We start from the raw sequence: 11,816 nt of genomic DNA on the forward strand, positions 1-11,816 counted from the left end.
TCAAGGATTTTGGTCTAAGACAAAATTAGAGTGAAAATGAGCTTATATTACAGAACCATCTAGAAATTAATACCACCTTCATGTATTATTAACACATTAATATCATACCTTACAGTTGAATAAAGACATTAAAGAGAACATTGTTTTAGTGCAGCTGAAACTGTGTGAATAGCTACAGAGATTTTTAAGGGGGGAGCAGCAGTAAACAAAAACGCTGCTGTCTGAAAACCAATTACGGTTTTTCTTTTTTCTCGTTTTGTTTTTTCGACGCGTACGTCTGATAATTAAATAGCTTTCAGTGAATAACTGAAGCGGTCTCAAACTAAAACCAAGGTTGCTTTTGAAGAGCCGATTTTTTTTTTTTTTTTATTATTGAGGAGAAAGTTTTAACCCAATGGCATTGGAATTTAAAAAAAGAGAGTGCAAAAGAAAAAGAGAAAGCCGTGAAACCACAGAGCTGCAGTGTGTTGGAACTGTCTGTGCATATCTCTGTGTGTTCTTACAGTCCATCATGCTGCTCCTGCACAGCCAGCGGCGCTACGTCTTTGAATACGACCAAACGGATCGTCTGGTCACGGTGACCATGCCCAGCATGGTGAAGCACACCCTGCAGTCGCTGCTGTCCATCGGCTACTACAGGAACATATACGCCCCGCCCGACAGCCAAGCCTCCTTCATCCAGGACTACACCCTGGACGGGCGCCTGATGAGGACTCAGTACTTGGGAACGGGGCGCAGAGTCATCTACAGGTGTGGCACATCGCTGTTTTAGCTCCGTACAAAGACATAACACTGATCGTCTTGATGAAGGTGATATAATTAAAGCGCAATCTTAAAATTTAAAAGCCCAATTACGCCAACTCTAGCGGACACTAGAATGCGCGGCACACATCCATCCATCCTTGCAAAATCACACTGATTGGACCGATTAAAGGTCACACCTTTTTTTATCGTCGCACTTTGTCAGACAAACTGATCTGATTTTGATGAAAGTCGGAGGACTGATTCAGGCAGCGTTCTGGCGTTAAACATTTTTAATACTCGTTGCCTGGATGAGGATACTGTAATAAATGGTCCCATTTTCAAGATTTGAAAGGCTGTAAGTGCCGCAGCAGCTGGTTTGCTTCTGATGAAATGTTGAAGGATGGTGCAACTTAGCGACCCAAAGGGATCCGTGTATTATTAATGTGGCATAGCATGTTTACTTACATTGAAGATTAAATGCATCCTAGTGTGCTTTAAAAAGAAGGTACTTTTATTTTAACATAACTTACTTATCGATCATCTATTCAACAATCCGTTTTTTCCCTCGTCAGGTATACAGCTGCGGCTCGCCTCTCGGAGGTGGTTTATGACTCCACCCTGGTGACCTTCACTTATGACGAAGCCTCTGGAACAGTCAAGACCATTCATCTCACACACAACGGCTTCATAAGCTCCATACGATACAGGCAGACGGGTACGTACGCATATGTGCTCAAAGCAGCCGACAGAAACACATTTTAGATATTCACAATGTGCAAAAGGATCATAAATCAATCCTGGGAGCAAAATTTTAAAGTCTATATAAGTGATTGTGCACGGTGTGCCAGATTTGAGGAGTGATGTCAAATTCAGTAGTCTGGCTTTGAGTCAGACGTCGTGCTATTTCATCTGTGACTGATGCAGCCACAGTTAGAAGTTTCAGTAGGCCAAGGCATGTTCAAGTGGAAGAGCCTGTGGTCTACCACAGCTGTAAATTCAAGACCACCCCCCGGGCTCTTACCCACGTCGTCTCTTCCACACCTCCGCAAAAAGGCTTCCTGATCAAAGCAAACAAATGAATGTTTGAATGCAAAATTATATGCGGTGAGCTAGGTGTGGACATACTGCATTTGTTGTTGCATGCCTGAACACTAAAAGTAGCACTTTGCTGGGTTCATATTCGCTCTCATAGAGGAGGCAGGAAATCAAAAAACCATAGCTGAACTTAATATAACTAAACAATGCTTTTAGTGCTGAAGGAGAAAATGAGTGAGACAAGGCGTTTTCTAAATGGCGGCGCTATCGACGATGGCACGCCATCGCTGCAGCTGCAGATATAGCATGTTAGGATACGGCCATTGTTAATACAGTTGAGCAGTCCCCTTAAGTTCCATAGTCGGTCCAGGGTCATGGAGAGTGCTCTCATCTCTGCTGCCGGTTCACTTCCCATAGCTTTGTGATTGGCTCGCCACCATCAGTTGTCACTAATCTGCGAGGCGCAGCCGTGTGTGAGTGTGTGTGTGTGTGTTTATCGCTTTGCCCTCACTGTGAATAGACTCTCACCTTCCTTTAACTGATCTCATTTCAGCAGAACAAACGGAGCCTTGGAGAGAGGAGAGATAGTGGTAATTGTCCCTTGAGAGGAGACAAGGAAAAGTGTGGCACCGGAAAAAGAAAGATGGGGATATAGAGTGGTGGGCGAGGGAAGGGAAAAGGAACAGAAAGGGAGAAGGGGGAACGATGACAGCTGGGGGAAAATGACAGCTAGAAGAGCGAGATGAACAGACTGTGAGTTCCCCAGGGCTGCGGAAAAGCCTCCACCTCGCTCTCAGTACTTCTGCCATTTTCCCATTAGCGCAGGTTTAGAATCAACATTCCACAGAAAATAAAAATAGAAAGATGTAACGCTGATCCAGCTCTCTACAGTCTCCAAAGCTAGGCACTCAGTCATTTTAACTGCAATCAGAGTCATCTCAAATAGCAGCGTAATGGTGTTTCATTAGCAGGCCCTTTTTTTTCCAAACAGAGGCTTGGCTGCAGAAGCTCGGAGCAGATGTGATGAATGGTGTTGTTAAAGTTGATGCTCTGACATTAAGGAGCACATTGGCCCATCATGGCTATTGTCTTTAGATTTCATTATCTCTCCATATTAAAGGTCACCACAGGAAATACCATAGAGGTGTGGGGATAGTTAAGATGGAATGGATTGCGCAGTGTGTGTCTCTGTTAATGACGGCGAATTAGGCCTTGATTTGAATTAATTAGGCAGGGTTATGCGGGCGGTGTGACATCCACTTGTAAGGGCTATATGTGTGCTGTGTGTACAGTTCATGTCCCTGTATATTTCTGTAAACGCTGTTAAGGGGATTCTAATGTAAATCTGTTCCGGTTCCTCTGCGTAGGTCCCCTGACAAGTCGGCAGATTTTCCGCTTCAGCGAAGAAGGCTTGGTCAACGCCAGATTTGACTACAGCTACAACAACTTTCGAGTCACTAGCATGCAGGCCGTCATCAATGAGACCCCTCTGCCCATTGACCTGTACCGCTATGTTGATGTGTCGGGGCGGGTCGAGCAGTTTGGCAAGTTCAGCGTCATCTTCTACGACCTCAACCAGGTAGGAAGTCACACCAGTTATCTTACTCGGTAGTCGAAATGTGGACGTTTTAAAGCTGCACCAATCAGCTGTTTACGCATTTTAAAAAAATAATCACGTGACTGTGGAATATAAAATCTGACTCTGCAGTTCAGCTCAGATCAGCGGAGCACTTTAGTGTCTTTCAGCTCGTTGTTTTGGCCTGCATCTTAGTCGACTTTGTTTCCGGCTTTAGCCGGCTGTTTTTACTTGTGGGTCTAATAAATCTAGCCTAGACAGCACAGACAGGCTCATGAATATAGCATTTAGCAGCTAAAGAGTCAGATATATAGACCTAAAAGAGAGTGAAATAATCAAACTTGTGCAATTTGTTGCAATTTTGTTTCCAGAGCGTGCTGAATGTGTAAACAGGCAACTTTTTAGCCCACGAGTTTGGTGTGACATTTTCATGGACTCTTATGGACTCAATATGTGTTTGTCTAGGTGATCACCACCCATCTGATGAAGCACACCAAGGTATTCAACTCCTACGGCCAGGTGGTGGAGGTCCAATATGAAATCCTCAAGTCCATCGCCTACTGGATGACCATTCAGTACGACTCGTCCGGACGTACAACCACCTGCGACATCAGAGTGGGCGTGGACAGCAATGTGACCCGTTACACTTACGAGTATGATGCAGACAGCCAGCTGCAAAGCGCCTCAGTCAATGAGCGGCCTCAGTGGCGTTATAGTTACGACCTCAATGGGAACATTAATCTACTTAGCCACGGAACCAGTGCAAGGTATGTCGGCACACAAACCCATTTACTGTACAGAAAGCATTGAATATAAAAGAAATTGCCTGTTTGTTATTAATAAATCGATAATTCAGATCAGCTCAGAAATCTTTATTATCCATTGCAAGGCAGTGGATAAATATCTTAAGCATGGCTCTCAGAGGAAACCAATAAAATAGCAAAATAAGACATTGTTTATTTATAAACACAAACGTGTAAATAATTGTCATATAGCAGTATTGACAGTATTGGTTCTGGCTGCAGGGACATTATAGCAGTGGTCTGATAGGAGGAGTTGGAATGAGTGGGTGTGAGAGGCGTGCATGATAGTGCTGACTTTACATTTAACTGCCTTGGTGTGGAGATCTATCACAGTCGACAGTGACGGTGATGTTGTTTAACCGTTTAATGACTCATAACAGTTTTGATTTGTTTTAAGCAGAAGGAAAGGTGTTCGAGGATGTGATGTCTGTAGGTGAGAACCGAGTCAATGAGAGACTTACAGGCAATTTTCTGTTTACATTAAACGATAGTTATGGAACTGGAAACTGTCTTTCAGCCCATCAACTGTAACCTTTGTTATGTCACCTTTGTTATGCTGTCTAATCGGGGATATCTGTTGTCATTAACGCCTTCTTTGTTATGTACTGAGATCTTGCCGGTGTTTCCCCGCTGCCTCCAGTTTTTCACATTTGCTCATGAGCTTGCAGAAAGGCCACAGAACAGAACCTGAACGACAGATGAGACTGAGTGCAGACAGACCGGGTGAACTATTAAATGGGCTGAGACAAACTTTTGCACAGATTTGGCACCAGAATCCCGGTTACACTGTGGTTACATTTGTTGCATACTAACATGATTTTTTGAGCAGTTGCCAACAAAACTGATGCACAGTTGTAGTTGTGTACAGCGTGCGGTAAACATCACTCAGGGTCTGATGTTTGTTTTCAGGCTCACGCCGCTGCGCTACGACCAGAGGGACCGCATCACGCATCTCGGCGAGCTGCAGTACGGCGTGGACGACGACGGCTTCCTCCGCCAGCGAGCAAACGACCTGTTCGACTACAATTCCAACGGCCTGCTGACCCGCGTCTTCAACCGCGTGACCGAGCGCACCGTGTGGTACCGCTACGACGGACTGGGCCGCCGCGTGGCCACCAAGAGCAGCCAGGGCGAGCAGCTGCAGTTCTTTTATGCCGATCTGTCGCACCCTACCAGGGTCAGCCACTTGTACAACCACAGCAGCAATCTGATCACGTCGCTGTACTATGACCTCCAGGGCCACCTTATCGCCATGGAGCTGAGCAGCGGAGAGGAGTACTATGTAGCCTGCGACAGTGTGGGGAGCCCGAGGGCGGTTTTCTCTAGCAAGGGGCGGCTCGTCAAAGAGATTCTTTACACCCCCTATGGAGAGGTTTACCAGGACACCAACCCAGACTTCCAGCTTGTCATCGGCTTCCACGGAGGCTTGTACGATCCTTTCACAAGACTGGTCCACTTGGGAAGGCGGGACTATGACACGTTAGCGGGCCGATGGACTTCACCGAATCACGAACTGTGGGGGGAGCTGAGCAAGGAGCCGAAGCCTTTTAACCTGTACGCGTTCAAAAACAACTGCCCGGTCGGGAGGGTGGAGGAGGTGACGCAGTTTACAACAGGTGAGCGTCACACATGCGCAGACACACTCACGCACACTGCTGCCAAGTCAAAAGCGAATCACTGACTGACTGACAGAAACTAAGTGATACAAAAAGATAGATCACTCAGTGACACCTACTCCTACACGCGCACCTACAGGGGAAACATCTGCCATAAAGAATGAGTGAATGGGCCACATAGCTAACCACAGGTGTGCTGGGTGTCAGAGACGTGAAGCTGTGACAGACAGGATTTACTGGCAACAGAAAGGACAGCCATGCCTCTGATCACATTGTTCTTTAACACAGCCGGTTGTGTTTTCTTCCCTCTGCCTGTCAAGAACATACTGTTTCCCGAGAGACAAAATAGAAACTGAAACGAGGGAAAGAGATGGGATAGGAGAGTAGAAGATGAATACAGGATGTCAGCGGGGGCGTCTGTCCTTCTGCTTAATAGAACATTCATTTGGCCTGTCACGTTTCCCTGCAGCGGGATTGTTTGTTACACAAGGAATGTGTTTGTGGGACACGCGCGCACACCAGCAGACCCGTCTCTGCCGCACGCTGCACTCATGCATTGTGTGGTTTCCCATACAAGGTGTTGTTTTCCCTGCCCTCATGACTGTCTGTTTGCTTTGCAGTATACACATTAAATTCTAAACTTTCTCCCTCCGTGCAATTTTCTCTCTTCCTGTCCAGACATCGGTAGCTGGCTGCAGCTGTTTGGCTTTCAACTTCATAACGTGGTCCCCGGTTTCCCAAAGCCTGAGGTGGGAAGAATGGAACAAACATACGAACTGATGAAGGCGCCGACCAAGATGCAGGACTGGGACTCCAGCAAGGTGAGCCTCACACTGCTGCTAGATTCTTTCAATATCTAACACTGTGTGCCTGTGGTAATGCTTTGTATATTTAAACTATATGTATAACCTTTTTTCAAATGTACTAGGGTCTTTGATGTGACTGCGAAACACTATTTTTCATAAAGATATGTCATATATTAGGGGTGCAACGATACTCGTATCGATATTGAACCGTTCGATACAGTGCTTTCGGTTCGGTACGCATATGTATCGAGCAATACAAAATTTTTTATTTATTTTATCAACTTTTCTTCTGACGATGCTGTCTGTGTTGAGCGCTCAGTGGATCTGCGTTCGACTACTCCGCCTAGGCTGCACTGTCGAGCGCAGATCCACTGAGCGCAGCGCAAGCTAGCAAGACAGAAGCTAAACTTGTTGCAACAAAGCAAACTGAAACTCCCCCACCCTCATTCAGATCTGGCCTTTGGAACTATTTTGGTCTTCATGTGAAGTATGACCCTGAAGGTAAGCGCGTCATGGACAAAAGTAAAACAGTATGTCGGATGTGCCACGCAATGCTCAATTACATGTGTGTGAACTACTGCGTTAGCGCAGTTTGCTCGTTAACGTGTTGACGTCCAGCCCCACACACTGGGCGATCCGCGGTAGCTCGTTAACGGAGATTTGCCGTGTTGTGGCGTTAACGTCATTTCAGATAAACGCTGACAGCACTAGTGGGAACACAATGAATATGACTGCACATTTACTCTGACATCATCCTAGTGCAAAGACAAGTGGAAGCAGACAAAAACAACAAGCAGGCATGCTACAAACTTTACCCGAGTCATTTAGACAGCCGTTAGCACATGATTCTCCTTATGTGGACCTGATATGTTTAATATGCTGCTGAGAATATAGCCCAGAAGAAGCGTATAGTATAGCTTTTATTTTGGAAAGAGCCATTTCTCTGTAATAAACTCTCTTTTCCAAAGATGAGGGATTTCTCCATCAGATATTTATTTTTTTATTACTTTGTCATTTCATCAACATTAAATTTAAAAACTGTACTTTTGAGTTAAAATATATATTTATAATTTTAATAAATGACAAATTAAAAAAGCATGAACATTTTTTTGTATCGAAAAAATATCGAACTGTGACACCAAAGTATCGAACCGAACCGTGAATTTTGTGTATCGTTGCACCCCTAATATATATATATAAATGTGTTTGTGTGAGACATAGCCTATGTCAGTGCTTGTGATTAACACTTTCATAATTACTCATTTATCTAATTCGTTTAACACTTTGGGTCTTCGTGTGAGATGAGGCCGAGAATCCTCCGCAGAAGCATGAAAACTCAAATTACCTGCTAATTATCTGCCACTTTTATGACCTTAGTGATTCTTTCTAATCGGCTATATGGATGAAAATCAACACTGAGTTGATTATTATGAGAATATTCTCCAGAATGAGTACGAGTAATGAAATGATTAGTTGATTTACTAATTAGTTCATAGACTGATTGTCGTTAAGGTAATTTGGCACAAGCGTTTGAGGGTCCCAGTTTTTCTGTTTTATAGCATTGTGCACAGCGTGGTAAGGCCACAGTCACCTTGCAGCAACAAGCTACTGTATTCAAACCTTGCGGGTTTAAAGCTGGGCCACCTTCTTCCTGTTCGTGCATGTCTTTACTTCTGCAGTCCAAACACAAACATGTTGTGTTAACTGGTGGGTTTTAAGCTGGTTGATGTAAATGGGCGTTTTGTCTTCCTGTCAGAGACGCGTACGACGTAGCTCTAACACATCAAAATTTTTCTTACATCCACTGAGGACTTCAAGGTCAACTTAATGAGAAAATCCTTATAAGATAGAAACGTGATGGGTATTCTCAACATATAGAAAGTACCTTGTTAAGTTATATTTGACCTCTAGATTGATCTGAGGGTCAAGCATAACTATGCTGTGTAGCTTTTTATGTTAGCTATTTATTAAAACTCTGTTTCCTACTGCCGTTGTTTTTATTGACAGCATATCGTCATATAAGAAAAGATATGTGGGGATTTTAAATATCACTGACCTTTTCTTCAAGATCAGATAAGGTCAAACTTTGATAAAAGGTCTTATCTTCAAAGCTGTGATTAAAATATTGAATTGGTTGTATTGGCAAAAGTAAGGAAATGATACTGATATGGGTGGATTCTAAATATAATGTTAATTATTTAATTCATTACTCACCTCACTTTTAAGTTTCACGTCTGCTTTTCTTTCATGTTGACACCAAAATGTGTTACATCTTTAAAGAAAATATTTTTTAGAAATATATATTATATTATATTATATTATATTATATTATATTATGAGTTCAGGTTATTCATGTCCAGTTATTTACATTTGTACTTTAGTATCCATGACCTGCTCCTACATAATGTTTGTGTAATCCGAGCAGCCTTATCTGATTTTCTTTGCTGATGTCTATTAGACATTATCAGTAATGTTAAAGTTACTCTAGTGCTCGGGCAGCTAGCCAGTATGAAGCTACTGCCTATAGCTAGCACCGTCTGTCACATGTTATCAGTGTCATGACACATCAGTGCACATTTCTTTAAAATTCTGTTAAATGACGATACGTTTTCACTCTGACCAGAACATGATGTCATACTTTTTGAGAATAGTTTGTTAATTTTGTCCTGTACATGACAGCAACAACTTATATTTATATTTTTTTTAAATAAATGTGTGATCAAATAAATTTTTTTCATTACTAAATATTAAAAAGGAATTTACTGAACAATAAAATGTAATAAAAAATAATAAATATACTCCAAAGTATGTGAAGTATATTAAAATGGTTTTTAATATTTTTTTTATTGCATTTCCAAACTTCCTAAAGTCGGTTTAAAAGGAGCCAGGCAAACTGCAAATAAAACATGACGCTATTTTTTTAAAAAGTTGCCCAGAAAGTGATGTGTCTCGGAGGAGGTTTGCCTCTCAAAGTGCTTCATGTTTTCTACGTGTCTAAATATCTAGTGTGGATCGTGTGTTTTTGTACGTCACGCTGTAATAAATGAGTCCTTCTGTTTTTCTCTAGTTGGTTTTGGGAATCCAGTGCGAGCTGCGGCGCCAGCTGAGGAGTTTCATCTCCCTGGAGAGGTTACCTCTGGTCTCTGAGCCCGTGGGCTCCACCTGCCACCGACCGGCGCACCCCCCTCCCTTCGGCTCCCGGCCCTCCATCCTCGGCCCCAGCATCCGCTTTGCAGTCTCTCACGGCCGAGTGAGCGCGGAGGTCATCGGAGTGGCCAGCGAGGACAGCCGCCGAGTCGCGGCCATCTTGAACGGCGCCGTCCACCTCACGGGGCTGAGCTTCACCGTGCACGGCTGCGACACCCACCACTTCCTCCAGTCGCGGCCGATCGAGGAAGACCTCGCCCTGGGGCTGGGAGTCGGGGGCCGCGTCCTGGAGAGCGGCGTGAACGTGAGCGTGTCTCAAATGAGCGCGACGGTGAACGGCAGGACTCGGCGTTTCGCCGACATCACTCTCCAGCAGGGGTCTCTGTGCCTGTGCGTGCGCTACGGCGGGAGCGAGGAGGAGGAGAGGGCGCGGGTGAGGGAGGAGGCGAGGAAGAGGGCAGTGGAGGGAGCTTGGGAGAAGGAGAGAAGGAGGGTGGAAGCGGGAGACGCCGGGAGCAGGGCGTGGAGCGAGGTTGAGAAGCAGCAGCTGCTGTCCGGGGGACGCGTTCAGGGTTACGACGGCTACTACTCCCTGCCTATAGAGCAGCAGCCAGAGCTGTCTGACTGCCCCTCCAACATCCACTTTATGACACTGAGCGAGGTGGGGGGCAGGTAACAGAGACACACGAGCGGCCCCCCACCCCACCAAAGACTGCCTGTTTCTACTCTACTCTGATTTGTTCTACTGTTTCTATACTGTATCGGGGGAAAAAAAAAAGAAGACGACATCAGAGAAGAAGAAGAAGAGCGAATGTGTGGGGAAAAAAAACAAAAAACTTCCAAATGCCTTTAATTGTGACAAAATGATGGTATTTTATTATTATCGTCCAGTTTCTCCAATTTCTAACAGTGGCACAAGCAGTGTGGTTTGGCTGTGGCTTTGCTTTTTTGTATCTCTGATCAACCCGACCGACTCGCTGACCGACCGACTCGCCGACGGACCGACTGCCATTCGCTGTTTCAACACTGTTCATCGTTTTCTGGACTCTGCTCAACATCACGGCACTGTAGGGAAGAAGACTTTTAGGATCCTGCCAGTGAATAATCCTCTTCGTGACTCGAATCGAGAGCTCTTCGGTTTGCCATTTGAGTTCCTACATGGTTTACCTCGGATATACTATCGTTTACATATTGTGTAAGAGAGGCCTTGTCGACTCTGACACTTCCCCCCTTTAGAGAAGGAAAGCTCTTGTGGTTTTCCGCCTCTGGTGTGCTCCAACAGTAGTTTGTATGAGTGTGTATACTTAAAAATCAAGAATGTATATAGCCAGTGCTTTCTCACACTGAAAAAAAAGAAGTGCTCAACTGGAAGTTCTGTTGTTCATAAGTGTCAGTATTGTTAATCAATAGAAAAACAGTTACATTTTTGCAAAGAATTATACATGGCTATAGTAAATATTCTCGCTGAAAAATCTGACTTTATTGGGTTACAATGCTGATTAAAGTTATTATGTGTGAATTACCAAAATCGCTGGCTGGGATTTCATAGATGTTGTTACTTATTATTTCTGCCCCTCTCCTCCGCTCGCTCTCGTTCACGTCGTCTCCGCGCCTCCCCTCCACACATTTGTTGTGCTCTCTTTGTTCTTGTTTCTGGGAGTTTGTAACTTTTCAAATCTGTGCTGTCATTATCACCCATCATTATGGCTCGAACCGAGATATGCACGAGAAAACCTGCGTCGTCTGTCAGAGGAGAGGGAGCAGAAGAAGAAGAAGAAAGGGGAGGAGGGGAGAAAGAGGGAAAGAAAAAAAAAAAGCACAGAGGAAAGGGAAAAAGAAATGTGACAGCTGAGGCTCAGCGAGTGGGTGGTGAGTGCAGAAGGGGCAGGACCTGGAGTTGGCTGTGCTGTTCTCTCCAGCTTGTCTCCTCTCATTAGGAAATGCCAATCAGACTACATGTGAACCACTTCCAAGCCTCTCCCCACAAAAAAAAGTTTAAAAAAGAAAGTAAAGAAGTTTTTTTTTTTTTTTTTTTTAAATGTTGCTAATCCACCTCCCTGTCTGTCTGCCTCCCCCATCGCCTCCCCCC

At 44.4% G+C, this 11,816-nt stretch overlaps 1 protein-coding gene across 1 annotated transcript in view; it reads left to right on the forward strand.

Annotated features, from left to right (window-relative positions):
* tenm1 (teneurin transmembrane protein 1) overlaps positions 1-11,214 on the forward strand; it is a 189,024-nt gene extending 177,810 nt beyond the window's left edge. Inside the window, exons 32-38 of the mRNA XM_063499046.1 lie at positions 506-750; positions 1,317-1,459; positions 3,147-3,358; positions 3,821-4,122; positions 5,068-5,774; positions 6,453-6,595; positions 9,648-11,214. Of these exons, the coding sequence (XP_063355116.1) occupies positions 506-750; positions 1,317-1,459; positions 3,147-3,358; positions 3,821-4,122; positions 5,068-5,774; positions 6,453-6,595; positions 9,648-10,403 (2,508 nt within the window). The 3' untranslated portion in view covers positions 10,404-11,214. The remainder of the gene's footprint in view (positions 1-505; positions 751-1,316; positions 1,460-3,146; positions 3,359-3,820; positions 4,123-5,067; positions 5,775-6,452; positions 6,596-9,647) is intronic.
* Positions 11,215-11,816: the final 602 nt, after the last annotated feature.

This window comes from Pelmatolapia mariae, linkage group LG2, assembly GCF_036321145.2.
Source record: "Pelmatolapia mariae isolate MD_Pm_ZW linkage group LG2, Pm_UMD_F_2, whole genome shotgun sequence".
Taxonomy (NCBI): Eukaryota; Metazoa; Chordata; class Actinopteri; order Cichliformes; family Cichlidae; genus Pelmatolapia; species Pelmatolapia mariae.